The sequence below is a fragment of the Branchiostoma belcheri genome, unplaced genomic scaffold, assembly GCF_001625305.1.
Source record: "Branchiostoma belcheri isolate BF01 breed outbred unplaced genomic scaffold, Haploidv18h27 scaffold351, whole genome shotgun sequence".
Classification (NCBI taxonomy): Eukaryota; Metazoa; Chordata; class Leptocardii; order Amphioxiformes; family Branchiostomatidae; genus Branchiostoma; species Branchiostoma belcheri.
Window position 1 is genome coordinate 36,839 of NW_017803967.1, and position 15,846 is coordinate 52,684.

A 15,846-nucleotide genomic window follows, 5' to 3' on the forward strand; every position below is an offset into this window, starting at 1 on the left:
GATCAAGCCACTCTGTGTAAGCCTCAATGGGTGCCTGCTCTTCTAGCAAAGTCTCAAACTCTTTGTACACTGTGTGGATATGGTAGAGAGGATCATCAATTATGTTCAAATTTATTTTCAACAAACTAGAAGACTTAGTGATGACACTGACCCTTAGATTGAATGTCTTGTATTATATTGAAGCATGTTATTTTGAATAGCATATTTCTATTTACCCAAGTGTTTATCCCTTGTTTTTGTGTAAACAACAATTTACAGAAAGCATAGATTCATTTCCATGTTTTACATGTATGTTGACAGACAGTATAAAGTAAAAATTACAGTCTCACTAATCCTTTGATATAATGAAAAAAGTGGCTAAAGCACAGTGATCAACCCTAATTATGGCAATCCATTTACAACTAGAGAGGCCGACATTTGCTTGGGAGCAAATACAGCATATTTCAGTCCATCTCCCTCCCACGCAAAAGTGGACTATTATAAAATTAACCCAGTGTAAAACTGGCAAAGATTCTCAAATAAATGAATTATATAGTAGCTATGTAATTGAGAACAAAGATGCAAGAATAAGCACATTGAATCTCGAAAGCTTTACTAATCTTATTACAGGTATGCAAATACTTAACAATGATGAGATTTGATACATTTTGAAGGTCTTAGGCACATAAAATTGAATGTGTGGGTCATTACGCACGACTTACGTGCAATGTGACCCCAGGTAACCCTCAATGGAACACGTGTTCCATGGCCAACGGCAGATGGAACGGGCCATTCTTTAGATGGAACATGGAACGGGTATAGCACTTTTGGCCCTTTTTTTGCTGAAAATAGCCATTAAAGTCACCCAAATGAGTCATTTGGAAGTAGTGTTGGCCAAATATGTGACTGCTATTCTGTAGACACATGTTCAAGGTACCCTTATACCGAATTTCAGATCATTTCATTGTAAAACCAGGGCTCAGGATCCAAAAATCCTTTTTTTGTCGAAAAATGCCCCAAAAAACCTTCATAAAAATTTTTCTAAGGCATGTATCAAAAAAATGAAAAAAAGCCTGGGGGTATTGGCCCACTCTACCTCCATGCCAAATTTCAGGTCATGTGGCTAAAAAATGACAGAGTTGAATCCCTTTGACTGTTTAGCAGGAGAAGGAGAAGGAGAAGAAACATCAGAGAACACAATATATTTCATCCATACCATATGGTATGGACTGAAATATAATAATTGAACCTCAAATTATTTCCCACCAAATTGTCAGCAACTGTCAGCATAATGCACAAAGTGGGCAGGGAATATTACGCATTTCGGGAAAAATTTGGGAAAATAATGGAAGGCTTAGAATTTATTGTACAGTTATAATAACATTCACCGGGTTCTAGTCGTATTCCACCAAGAAGTAATATAAAAAATTTAACTGCCCGCGATTCCAAGATGCCTGCCATCAACAACGACTGCCTGGCTGGTACACAGATTTTATGGAAGTTATGTATAAGAGAGCATCCCAATAAACTGGACCTGTATAGTATTACTCAGTTAAAGCCCCCAATTAGAATTGAGTTTGAATTCGAATGAGATACATTGATGTACAGTACAAATCTTTTTCTTAACTTATTAGGCCACACAGACTTAATTATATGGATGACATCCTCTGAAGACCCCCAAACTAGTGCGCGATTAAAAAAAGTTCCAGCCAAAAATAAAAATGCTACTAAACCACAGGAATACAAAGCTGGTGTTGTGACTTTGCGGTAGTACTGACAGGACTTAGCGACGTACACGACAAGCCCGCACATGCTGGCTTTTTGAATTGGCACTGTACGTAATACTATGAACTTGAGCCGTGGAGCTTTGGTAGCCTGGATTCCAGGCTCAGACTTGTCGTTAACTACTGTGGACAACCCAGGCCTAGAGCCAGGCCAGAGCCTCTGTGGACGTGATCTTTTTAAAATTTTTTTTAGAACAGGCGAAAATCAATGTGCGCGCGGATGTCATCCATAAAAATTACTTGCTGTGGCCTTATTGGAATGTTACTACTGTAACAACTTCATGGCCATAATTATGTATTAAAACTGGGCATCTGGAGCAGATCTAGAACAATATTGAATGATTGAGTGGGTAATTGGTAATTGTTGGTAAAAATTTTTAAGCTTACTGGTGTTACATTATACATGTATATGTCAAGAATTTAGAAGTGACAGAATTAATGTCATGCCCTCCTGAACCGTACATTGTAGCTTATATAACACTCATGTCATTTTTTTTGGAACAGTCATGGCACAATTTAGCACTTTTCAAGGCCTTAAATCTAGGTGGACGTGAAAAGAGACTTGCAGCTGGTACTGCCTGTTGAGCACAAGCTCAACACTGCACAAGGTGCAATGGATCAAAAAGGATGGTCAGATTTTTCAATTTTATTAAGTGACTAATAGTCTATAGGGCAAAGAAGGAACTAATTAGGTACTTACATTTTTTGACGAGCGTAAATTCCTGCTCACGCCCATTCTCCATAGTATACAATGTCTGTTTTACAATACTGATGATATCAATTGCTTGCCAATCTTCCAGCATCTGTGATGTGATGTCACTGCTATGGATGACTGTCCGAGATGCCTGTTGGCAAACATCACTGACAGTCATTAATGAAACCTTTATAAGACCGGTGCAATGCAGTTAAGTCAAGAATTCAACAATATCATATGTGGGCTACATTTTTACTGGCAGGAGGGTACACACATGTACTTTCATGTTGTACAAAGTGAAATGCTGTTACTACAAAATCCTGCGAGTTGACTTGCAAGATGCCGTGTCCCAACCTACGAAATGTCAAAACAGATCCCACAAGGCCCATACTTTCTTTGAGAATACTTACACACAAACGGCACACAAACGCCAACTCAAAAAACAGCAATTCTTGACTGCGATCATTATTCTGTGCTCTCTCTGAAACTCGACTATTGGATTTTGGGTACATCTGTAAAAAGGAATACGGTCTTCCGGCTGGTCTTGCTGCTGTAGAGCACAGGCTCCATGGGGGTAAGGCTTTTCCATCCAAGTTTTGACAAATGAGTAGCTCATGACTTAGTACTGGTAATGGGAGGGGTCCTAATTCCCACCTATGTTCCATGCAAACGCACATCTGTACATTTGGTAATACATGTACTAATAGTTTGTCTGACCAAAAACCAGTGCAACATGGGCTTTTTAAATTAATATTGACAGATGAAGATAATAATCATTAAAGCTGCACAGCTGACTGTCTTTCACTTCATTGCAGCACCTTGCACCCTAGCATATTATGGTTCGTGAAAAGCACGGCAGGTTTTTGGTCATTTTGCCATTGGAACGTTCTATTGAAATAGAGGTCGCCCTTATTCACACAGGGCAATCTTTGGAGAGAGTTTAGTATTTAGAATACACAAAATATGACAAAAACAATCTTAAACTGTTTTCTGTCCCAAACAAGTCCTCCTTTTACCATTACGTGACTTGCTCCAAAGTGCCGCTGTTGCAAAATCAAAACTCGAAGGAAGATCGAGTCGAATTCAAACAAATTTTTCACTCGTCTGTTGACTTATGAACTGGAACAAACTTTATGAGATAATCGATATCAACACAAAACCTTGTCCATTCCTGTGGGTATTTATAGGCAAGTGCCTCCAGGCATAACACTGCAACAATGATTTTTTCAAAGTAGTCTGGAATTAGGGGTAGGTCGGAAGTAGGGCACCCTCATTACATATTTTCTTAGTCAATTGGCATTATATGAGATCCTACCTGGCATAGATGATTCAAAGATGTTTGTCTCCTCAGCATTTGAGAGAATCGTCTTGCAACTGGAGAAACAATGTTGAGTTACTTTAAGTCTTAACACCTCTTAAATTGTAAGCAAACTTGGCTGAACATAGTTTTGATTAATATAGTCAGCAATATTAAAAGCATACCATAGAATGCAGCCAGATGATGTTGGCCAACCAGAAGTCCCCATGCATTTCACATGACCCCATAATGTCTTAATAGAAAGTGTGATTGTTAAACTGTTGGATAATCATCATATTAAGTGGTTATTTAGTAGAATAATTGACCCCATGACCGTACCATTATGTAGCTATAGGGGGAGTGGACTTTTTTTGCAACCATTTGTAGCATGTTTCTTTGTTGAATAAAAATGTTTTCCATTTTGTAGAAACTAATTCTTTGAGAAATAATACATGTATAAAAAATAAACAGCATTTTAATATTCCTGAAAATTGAGCAGAAGGACAGAAAACATTGTTTGTGCTACCCCCACAGCAAGTGGAACAGCCCACATACACTGACCAGATAATGTAGACCAATCAGGAGAAAGACACTTCAGACATTGACCAATCAGAACTTCTGATGGAAAAATATGGATGACAATTGTACTATATATAATATAATTATATTATCATAAATCTAATGTTTCATTCCTGGCTTACATTGACAAGAGGAAAAATTATGCAAAATCTTGGTAATGATCCACTCACGGTCAAACTTCATCTGGCACAGACTTTCTGGCAGGTCCTCTAGTGCAACCTTTAGCCATTCATCCAGCTGCCTAGCAAACTTGCGTATTACCTGTGTCAAACTAGAAAATAACATCACAGATTTAGAATATAGGATCCATAACTGTTACAATGCTTAAATTATGTGCTTTAGGTGCTTCATGTGTGATACAATGTTATGTATTGTACAGTATTGAGGGCAACATATTGCACAATGTACATGCATGTGACTCGTCTCGGGTGTGGTGCAGTTGGTAATGCAATCGTGCAGGTTGGCCATATGGGTCAAATTCCATGGACCTGTCTGTGGGACAATCCCAGGGTCTGCTCATCTGGACATTTTGTGAATTGTGAATGATTTTGGATGGTGAAGTAAAGCTTCAAGCACTAAAACGCTAAAGCACTAAAGCGCTTGAGACTTAGATCTCGATGAGGGGGCTGAGAGTGATTCAGACTCTGACAGTGAGAGATTCTATTTTGTTATATTTAAGACTCTAGACTTGAAATTAACAAATATGAAGCCAGATTATAATGTACTGATACAGATACGTGTATCATTTTGAGTTCTTGAAACTGTGCCTCTTCACACACCACTGATAACTATATCATCACCTTGATGACGGTTATAATAATGACTAATCATACCTTAACCAACCTCAAGTGGCCTCTGAACTGGCCTCAGCCAAAATTCCTTGTCTAATATGGAGTGTACATGGGTTAGCAACCCTTTTTAAGACTATGGATACCTTGAATACAAATTATCACTGAAAAACACTTCAACTCTAGTTATGGCGGGCCATGCACCCCATGGAACAGGGTCCCAATCTTTATCCATCCGCCAGGACACATTGTGGGCTATTGTGCCATAAATTTAGTCAAAAGAAAAAGCTTGTGCAGCACAGAAACTCAGTAGATATACAGGAAAATCTCTTTAAACTACTAGTAGTCACATTTCCTTTGATGTAGCACTCAATAGTTAATACTTGCAAGTGGACGGATATTTTGCGGGGTGTAAAAGACTAAAAAAGACATATTATTATTAACTCCATTTATAATATATTAGAAGTTATAACTTGAAAAAATCTTGCAAATACTTAGTAATACTAATATGGAGTTACAGTGTGATTTTTATTTAGAATTGCATAGACTATGGGACCAGTGAGGTGAGGTGTACGAAGGCCCACAACGACACTTCCACAGCGCGCTTCCAAGGTACCTTCCATAGTGCGATTCTGCGGACCTTCCACAGCGTGATTCTGCGAACCTTCCACAGCGCGATTCTGCGAACCTTCCACAGCGCGATTCTGCGAACCTTCCACAGCGCGATTCTGCGAACCTTCCACAGCGCGATTCTGCGAACCTTCCACAGCACGATTCTGCGAACCTTCCACAGCGCGATTCTGCGAACCTTCCATAGCGCGATTCTGCGAACCTTCCACAGCGCGATTCTGCGAACCTTCCATAGCGCGATTCTGCGAACCTTCCACAGCGCGATTCTGCGAACCTTGCATAGCGCAATTCTGTGAACCTTCCACAGCGCGCTGCCAAGGGCCTTCCATAGCGCGATTCCGCGAACCTTCCACAGCGTGCTGCACCGAGGCCCTACAACCCCTCCCCTATTTTAGCGGACGGTCCCTTATAGCCAGCTCAGATACTGTACAAACGTAATCATATTTCAACCCCTATCAAAAGGGAAATGATTTATTATATTAAGTACGAATTTGTTGTGTTCTATTTTCTTTTCCTAGCGCACTGGACCAAGGATTCTTTGTAGGCTATTCTCAACTTTTTTTTTTACTTTGTGTGACTCAAGAAGTATTATATTACTAGTAATAAAGATCATAGGTCTAACATGACATTGTTTTTTATCATCTCTAAATCTATTCAGCATGAAGAGTTTTCCACTATCTACAGCTTGTACTTTCAAACTTGAAACATGAAAATCCACTACCATAGCATTGTAACTTGTAAGTAAAGTTGTGATTGTTTGAAATTAATTTCTTCATGAGCGTTCAAATTTAAACATTCAGACGGTAAATACGATTTGTACCATACTTAAACTTAGAAACTGTGGTCTTCCCCAACAATGTATAGAAATTGCTTTACATTACAGAGGTGGTATCCGTGATGTCATTTACAGACATTGACAGAATCTAACTGGATTAATTGATGGCTGAAATTAATAACCGAAAAGATAGTTTGCAAGATTCAATGTTCCATAACATCAGACAAGTGTAGTTTTTGCCCTTGGCAGCGTGCTGTGGAAGGTCCGCAGAATCGCGCTATGGAAGGTATATCCTTGGTAGCGCGCTGTGGAAGGTCCGCAGAATTGCACTATGGAAGGTGCCTTGGCAGCGCGCTGTGGAAGGTTCGCAGAATCGCGCTATGGAAGGTTCGCAGAATCGCGCTGTGGAAGGTTCGCAGAATCGCGCTGTGGAAGGTTTGCAGAATCACGCTGTGGAAGGTTCGCAGAATCGCGCTGTGGAAGGTTCGCAGAATCACGCTGTGGAAGGTTCGCAGAATCGCGCTGTGGAAGGTCCGCAGAATCGCGCTGTGGAAGGTTCGCAGAATCGCGCTATGGAAGGTACCTTGGAAGCACGCTGTGGAAGTGTCGTTGTGGGCGTTCGTAGAGGTGAGACATTATATGTATCCATTAAGAATGAGTTAATGACAAACTGCATATCAGTAAAGTAATGTTAACCACCTCCTGTACGCAGATGACATCTGCCTGATTTGTCCCTCTGCGAAAGCCTTGCATAAGCTAATCGACACAGGTTGGTGGAAAAAGGAGTCCAGTCCGATTGGCGGAAAAAGCAGTCCTGTCCGATTTGGGGGTGGAAAAAGCAGCCCGGTGGTTTCTACGAAATTCTACGAAAGATCATCTACTATAGTAGGTACAATTTTTTTCTTGTGTGTGTACTTCTAGTTTCTATGGGTACTTCTAGTAGATCATAGGTACAATTTTTTTCTTGTGTGTGTACTGCTAGTTTCTATGGGTACTTCTAGTTTCTATGAGTACTTAGAGTTTCTATGGGTACTTAGAGTTTCTATGAGTACTTAGAGTTTCTGTGAGCACTTAGAGTTTGTATGGGAACTTCGAGTTTCTATGGGAACTTACAGATTGTATGGGAAATTAGAATTTTGTATGAGTATCTAGAGTTTGTATGGGAACTTCGAGTTTCTCTGCCCACTTAGAGTTTGTATAGGAACTTAGTGTTCGTATGGGAACTCAGTGTTTGTATGAGTATTTCGAGTTTCTATATAGTACTTCAATTTCTGTGTGCGGTCCGACTTTCTGGGGGCACTTTGTTTCCTGTGGCTGATGAAAATACATATGATTATGAGTTGCATATTCCTGTAAACCTTTCTAGGCAACTAAATTTTATTTTAAAGCTATTAAAAAGAAGATATACCTTTTAAAAGTTTTCTGCTTATAGAAACTCTAAGTTCCCATACAAACTCTAAGTGCTCACAGAAACTCTAAGTACTCATAGAAACTCGAAGTACCCATAGAAACTCGAAGTACCCATAGAAACTCGAAGTACCCATAGAAACTTGAAGTACACACACAAGAAAAAAAATGTGCCTGTGGTCTTTCGTAGAATTTCGTAGAAACCACCGGACTGCCTTTTCCACCCCCAAATCGGACTGGACTGCTTTTCCCGCCAAGTGGACTGGACTCCTTTTTCCACCAACCCAATTGACACATGTGAGGCCTTTGGAGCTGAGAATGATGTTCTTTTTTGCAATAGGAAAACAAACTGCATATATTTCCCATGTCCACAACTACAACCTCTGTTACACTGTATGGCACTGCTTTGGCTTACATGTACATGTATGTTCCTTCTGTTACATACTTAGGCATACATATAACCTCACAACTTGTCTGATGATGATGCTTTCATTCATAATGAAACGAGATAACTCTACACCAAAGCTACATCTGTAACTCTTTATGCAGTAAATTCAGCAATTGTGCAAGAGAGGTTAATGGAGTACTAAAGTCCAGAAGGGAGTGCTATATTCCGATAGATATTAATTTTAGGAAGTGAAAAATGCATATTATATGTATAAATATTATGTATACAATAAAATGCCCATTATGCCCGCAAGTCTTAAAATGCATCGAATCCAGAACAAACTCTCAAAATACCCTCAAAACTATCCCAGAATACACCATCCTACCCCATTGGTGTCTATGTATGACCAAGAAAGTTACGTTACAGACCTAATTTCGGGGGCCGTAAGAAAAAATTGTACTGATTTGTGTTCTTTGATATCTTACAAACCATTGACCTTCTTGGTGTACTTATTGCCCATTGCCCATTGCTCATTTATGCCGAAAATGTTGATTTTCTAATTATTTTTTCCATAAGTGGCATAATCTAATTATCTGTTCAATTAATATTTCCTGGCAGTAAATTGAAAAAATCAAAACACAAAGGATAAAACTGGCAGCTTACTGCATTAGACATCCTGATATTATACATGTACATGTAGTATCCATGCCAGAGGTCAAGCAAAGTAAGGCAAGTAAGTTCTCAATAATCAGCTTATTAGTGTGTTTGTCTCCCATTGTTTTTACTGAAATGTTTATGTTGACTTTGAAGTGTTTGAGCATTGCATAATCAAAAGTTCCTGGATGTATCGATTGTGGTTCAGCATGAAGGAAAATAATATTGATATCGCTTTACAAATATGTGCTGTGCAAGTCGTACAAGCAAAATTATGTAAAAAGTCGGCTAGTTATATATTCATTGCAGCATAATCTACCAGAAAATAGCACTCCCCTCTGGACATAAGTACTGATTTTAAACGTATTTGGGTTGGAAAAACATTTTGGATAGGTCACCCATTCCCAGTCTAAGAGGAAACATGAAATACCATGGTCAAAATAAAGCAAACTGCGATGCTGAAGTGCAAAAGAACTTTTTATTCTCAGACTGGTACATTTCACTTCTGTTCTGTGATCGTGCTAAACAAACCTATTGCGTTACGCTATGTAAACAAACATGGCGACTGGCCGGGCCGCCTCAGCCGATTGTGTATTTCTTGTTCCCTGCGCTGCGTATAACTATAAGTTATTTTATACCAAAATACATCAACTTGGGCTGTTATCTCATCAATGCAGGGTGTATTCCGGTAGATTTAAGCCTCCTATATGTGTTTTCCGGTGCTTTCCGGTAAATAGGCAGACCCGTTTGGAAAGGGTGACCTGCTCTGTCTACAATGGCATTTACAAGAAGTCAGTTAAGAAATAACAGTTACTATATTCTCGAAAAAATTTAGTGTCATGATACTGAAAAATGGTAGGGCACCACTGAATATGCTTGCTTGAGAATCTGATGTTTATATTGTACTGATTGTGAAATGAAAACTGTATGACTCTATCCTTTTTTTTTTTACAAGTATTTCCTATCATCCACAATTTTGCCTGTGGATAGAATGCACTAGACAAACATAATAATAAATCATACTTCTAACCTGTCGGGTAAAGCCTGCAACACAGTGGGCATGAGGACACTGGAAATGGCCTTGTACAGAATGGAGTCGCACACACCGACTATGTTCACCACAGTCTGGGAACCAATCACAGACACCATGTGAGGGGGCATACCCTGCCAGAAGTGTAAGAGGAAGCTTTGTACCTGAAAGGAAACAGCAGGGCCTTTCATTGCAGAGCTCGAAATACCTTTTCTGCATACATGTAACGTTACCTGCACTGGTGCAGGTTACATGTACATTGAAAATGACATGTACCTGCACCAGACAAATTTTACCTGTACCACATTTCCATTATTAATTGATGCTCTTACATGACATTGTATTGTCAGTAGAGAGAGTAGGTAGTAACAGTTAATGCGGCAAATAAAAATTAACATACATTGTGGACACCTACATTGTAGTACCGCGATATTAAGTTGAGTACAATGGCCAGTGCAGGTTAGGCTAACTTTAGACTGACGACAGTATAAGATGGCACGACCATTGTTGTGAGCGACCAGGAAGCGTGGCAGACACCCACAGTGCAGGATATAGTATGCCGCGCAATTCAAAATGGCAAGACAATCCTGTTTTTAGTCATGCTGCAGCAGATTGTTCTTTTTCTGTGGATGAGACGCTGAGTTGTACCGAGAAGGGCATTATAATTACCCAGGTTTGAACCCAGTGTTTGCTGCTGCCACTGGCCTGGCATGAAAACCAGGCATGTGGATCAGCAGATCGGTTCATACTGATGGGCGATGGCTGGTAGGAGATTGCACTAGACACGTTTGACGATAATAACGTCTTTGCTTTGATGACATTTAAAAGGCTATGTGCTTGGATAGGAAATAGTGCTTGCTGGCTTATTTGCATAAGGCCCAGGACCTCTCCCTTTGCCGGCGATGGATCACTTTAGACGGAGGAAAATCTGTAACGGGCCCCCGCTGAAGGATTACACCGAGGTGGTAGTGACGATGATTCCAGGATTAACGTTGCCCGACTATTTTGATCCTCTTTAGACAGCCAAATAATATCGTTGCTGGCAACATCTTGACAATAAACATTTGCACGACTATTCAATTGTCATTCACCTTAGATACAGGTATAGATCAGAAATACCCGCACAGCTCTATCTTGTTGTACCCGCACCAACTCATTCTTATTTCTCTTGTTATTGGTGTAATATGAGTGCAATGATGCATGACATATATGTTTCATGTACAATGTACAATGTACCTCGTCAAAGTTTGCCCTGATAACAGTATCCAGAATACGCTGACAATGGGTGCGGTACATCATGATGAAGGTTGACACTTTCTCTTTTGGGATGGACCTGGGCAGGTTCAGATCCTTCACATCTGGGAACTCAGGGAGGAGCGTGCCGAGCTTGGACCTGGGGGAGTAGGCCACTGTCTGTAGCAGCAACAACATACACACAGTTACTATCAGCTGAATTGCATGGATCAAAAGCATCCCCCAGCAGTTCAATACTATACTGCACCATAATGTGGCAAAGCTGATCACAACTGCAGCAGTGATTTTTTGCCACTACAGGGTGTTTTGGATCCATGGCTAATATACATGTCTATCCACCCGCGCACCCACCCACCCATAAATCTATCTAATATCTGAATTATTGCTTCTTACCCTAACATGTGCTGCATACTACTAAAAACAAGAGTTCCACGATCTCATACCATCGCCAAATGATGTTAACCCTTGTGGTTGACAAATTATACAATTTTAATCATTGATTTTGTAAATAAGAGCCCCATTTGCATGGATTATATCAGTTGATCATATTCTCCACCCAATGACAGCCTTATCTTAACAAAAATGCTATTATAGCACTTCCTCATAAATTATGCAAATTAGGCCATGATTTGAATAAATTATGTTTGTTGATGTTCACCTTCACTTAACTTCCAAATGTGGCAAGTATGAAATTCCCAGCAGTTACAACTATGAAATTATAAACATTTTGCCATTTATTATGCAAATTAGGTCCTCATTTACATAATCTATATCCTCAGATGTTTTTCTCGTTCTCACAAGTGATGTGACAAGTGTTTCATAGTTCTATTATCGAACAAAGCAGATTTATAGAATTTCCTCATTAATTATGCAAATTAGCTCCTGATTTGCATAATTGTCAGCTGATCATGTCAAGCATCACTTCAACTACCTACATACCAAAAATCATGACAATCCGTCAACCGGTTCTTGAATTATCCTCCTTCGAAAAATTTTCAACAAATGCTCCTGCAGTTCCAGAACAAGCCGCTAGGGGACCCAAACTCATGTCACTTCTTCCCTATCCCAAGAGCTATCTGCCATCCAAAATTCGTGACCCTAGCATGTCTAGATCACGAGATATCAAAACCGGAAGTTCTGCTGCAGTACCTAGGAAAGCCGCCAGGGAGCCCAAAATCTAATCATTTCTAGGTCTCATGAAGACCTACCCACCTACCAAGTTTCATTCCAATCCATCCACTGCTTCTCGAGTTATCTTGCTAAACCACACACACACACACACACACACACACACAAACACACCCACACACAGACAAACGCTACTGAAAACATAACCTTCTTGGCGAAGGTAATAAATACTAGTACATAGTGACATTAACCTTAGTTCAGTAACTAGTGAGTGCTGAATTGCAGCACATTTTAGCGTTAAGACACAATGATCATAAATCGTTGATTTCAATCTCCCTTGGATTCGAATCTCCCCTGTGACATGTATATGCGGATATGTCATGCTAGCCTGGAATACATCTCTGCTCACTATTGCACTATTGCTAGCAGGAAGGGTTTCAGGGCCTCCTCTGACAGCTCGGAATGTAGGCAGGAATATGTCCACAAAGCCAGTATTCAGCCAATCATATCGGCTATGATGTCATTTTACCGCCAGAGCAGGGCTGTGCTCACTCGATTTCCACTTAAGGGTTCCAAAACCACGGTGGCAGTGGTTTTGGAAATGTTTCGTAAAACCCCATAAAACCCCTTTTTTTTCTCTTTAGACTTCCAATGGTTAACCGATCCAGAACGTTTCCATTCTGAAACCCTATAAGCCTTCCCAGTCTAAAGTGGGCATAATGAGACTTACATACAGGGCTCGAAATTAAAGGTGGTACAATGGCCACTGACCACTAAAATTTAGGCTGGGATAACTAAAAAGACACTATGGGACATTTTTGGGGCAACAGAAAAATAATCAACATCAGAATGTCAACCCTTCTTTTGTTTATCAGGCACACATCCTGGCTTTTACTAGATCTGGAAAATTCTGATAATTCTGATAATCTGAAAATCTGATAATCTCACAATGATAAGGCCACACCAATTTGTTCTGTTGGTTCTCAGATTTTTTTGGAAAAATATGAAGACAGGGTGAAAAAAATAAGAACAGGCCAAGGCATTCTGTGATAGCCCCAAATGGCATGATAGGATGATAGGAACCATGAAGTCAACATACATTTTTGTACCAGGCTGGTTTGTAATTCAAACATTCAATTGAAGAGGGGCCTCCTTTAATTGTTGGGACCAAAAGAGGAGAGTTGATTCAGAGGCTGGAATGCTTTTTCTTTTACAAATCAGAAAAAAATGAAGTGGGCGAATCCGTGACCCAACAAATTAAAATGGTGTGGCCTAACCAGTGATAAATCGTGATGGAAACGGCCAGTTTGCCATTGATTTCAACAGCATGGCAGTCATTGCGCAATGCAAAATGGTGCTGGCTGGGTCATTTTGGGTCAATGATGCAGTCCAATTTGTAAAATAGGTGAAGACTTTGCTGCAGGTTTCTTGTTCCCTGTCTTGGTGTTAAGCTTTTTGTATACTTACGAAGACCAATTTCTCTCAGCCCCCATCAAAAGTTGGTTGTCTGAGACAAGTCTTACCGTATTTACAAACCCATGAACTTTATGAACTGAACTGAACTGAACAAACCCATTCTCACCTGCTTAGATGCTTCCTTCTTTGCAGGGTCACCCAATCTGCAGCAATAAGTAAACTTTGTTTTCAGTATACATTGCAGTACAGTTGTACCCAATACACAGTTGCTAAGATACACATGACATTGTATAATTGCATTATGGACTGGGATATGATGGTTAACATCATTTGCTAAGAGTGATGACATTGGTTGGAAATATTAAACATTCAATTTTAAATAGGTCAGGAAAACATGATTTCATGAACAAATGATATGATGATCCAAGGAGCTTTAAATTTTTTTAGCTCATTGGATGATCTTTAGTTAGTAAATACTTAATATCAAACCACCTGTAAAATGTTATCCACAGGATTTACCTTATACTCACAAAGCGTCTCAAATTATGACAAACCAAAAAAAAAAAAACTACAAAAGCTACTGAAAACATGTTAACCTTCCTGGCAAGAAAAAAACAAAAAAACTACCAGACCAGGTCCCATGCATGGTAAATTCATCAATTTCAGTTCAATTCACACCGCACACCGTGCCCTTCCCAACAGCACAACAGTAATTTTTTCGCTCAAGTATTGCACATCATTCATAATGCAACAGGGCATGCCTGGGATTTGAAGCCAGGATATATGGGATCTGGGCCAAACACCCACATGATCACAAAGTGAGACAAAATGATTATTTATAAAAGTAAAAGTAAATAAAGTACTGGGGGTACAAGGTGTCTGAACTTAGCGTTTTCATGCTTAAATACAAAATGTACTTACTCATATCCACCAGCTCCCTTCTTTGAGTAGATGATATCATAGTATATTGAGGATTCTCTCACAGCAATGCCATAGTAATGGTATCTAAAAGGATCAATTTTGCAAGTAGGTTAAACACATTTAATACATCAACCTACCCCTAGTAATAAAAGATACCTCCATAAAATGGTTTTGTTTTGGGTGTTTCTGGTGTTTCTGTATGTATACAGCATGTGTGTCTGTGTCTTACACAATGTAACTTCCTTGGTCTGTGTGTGTGATATCAAAACTGGAAGTTCCACTGCAGTATACAGTAGAGGGGATTCATTCCTCAAGCTACCGACATCTTGCACATGCAGTCGTCCCTCAGAAAGACATCTGTGAGCCGCATAGTTCCCGTTTAGAACTTTCTTCAGCCTGTGTGACACAGTGACAGGCTGAATAAAGTTCTAAACGGGAACTATGCAATGGAAGATCGTACTGTGTGGCGTCGTGTTGTGGAGAAGCTTGCCCCGTCCCCCAGCCAGGGTGTCGACAGATGATGATGATGATGATGTGGCTCCAGGAATGAATCCCCTCTACTACATAATACACAGTTATATACTGGAAGTTCCACTGCATTCATATCTAGCTGACAGTCATTTTGAGTTCTTACCTACCCATCTACCAAAATTAATGTAATTCAGGTAAGCCATCTTGAGTTATGCTGTTGACTGATATGCATAGACTACACATGTATGTAGATTAGGTCATTTGCATCAAATTATTGATGATGGAATGTTAAAGGAGTTCTAAAGTCCACAGAGGAGTGCTATTTTCTGGCACAGACATTAATTTTTGGGAGTGAAAAATGCATACACTACCAAAAATGATTTTTCTTGTTTTTCTTGTTTTTCTTAATTCGTGGACAAATTTTCTTACATGAAGAAATTTAAAGAAAAATTAAGAATAAATAAGAAAAGAGCAACAGATCGTTCTAAAATTTTTTTCTTGTAAATTTTCACTACAAGAAACATTTTCTTATTTTTCTTACGTGAAGAAATAATTTCTAGCAGTGATTTTCTCCCCCTAGAATGTTCTAGAAAATTGAGTTAAATGGTCTTGTTTTTCTTGTCTGAAGAATTACTTTCTTGCCATGGTTAA

The 15,846-nt window shown here is 39.5% G+C and overlaps 1 protein-coding gene across 1 annotated transcript in view; it reads right to left on the reverse strand.

The window, feature by feature from the left end:
• Nucleotides 1–15,094, reverse strand: part of LOC109475904 (transcription factor RFX4-like) — a 44,254-nt gene extending 29,160 nt beyond the window's left edge. Inside the window, exons 1-8 of the mRNA XM_019776726.1 lie at nucleotides 15,057–15,094; nucleotides 14,725–14,808; nucleotides 13,970–14,006; nucleotides 11,242–11,418; nucleotides 10,006–10,169; nucleotides 4,504–4,604; nucleotides 3,773–3,831; nucleotides 2,464–2,608 (exon numbers count right to left, since the gene is read on the reverse strand). Coding sequence (XP_019632285.1) covers nucleotides 2,464–2,608; nucleotides 3,773–3,831; nucleotides 4,504–4,604; nucleotides 10,006–10,169; nucleotides 11,242–11,418; nucleotides 13,970–14,006; nucleotides 14,725–14,808; nucleotides 15,057–15,094 — 805 coding nt within the window. The remainder of the gene's footprint in view (nucleotides 1–2,463; nucleotides 2,609–3,772; nucleotides 3,832–4,503; nucleotides 4,605–10,005; nucleotides 10,170–11,241; nucleotides 11,419–13,969; nucleotides 14,007–14,724; nucleotides 14,809–15,056) is intronic.
• Nucleotides 15,095–15,846: the final 752 nt, after the last annotated feature.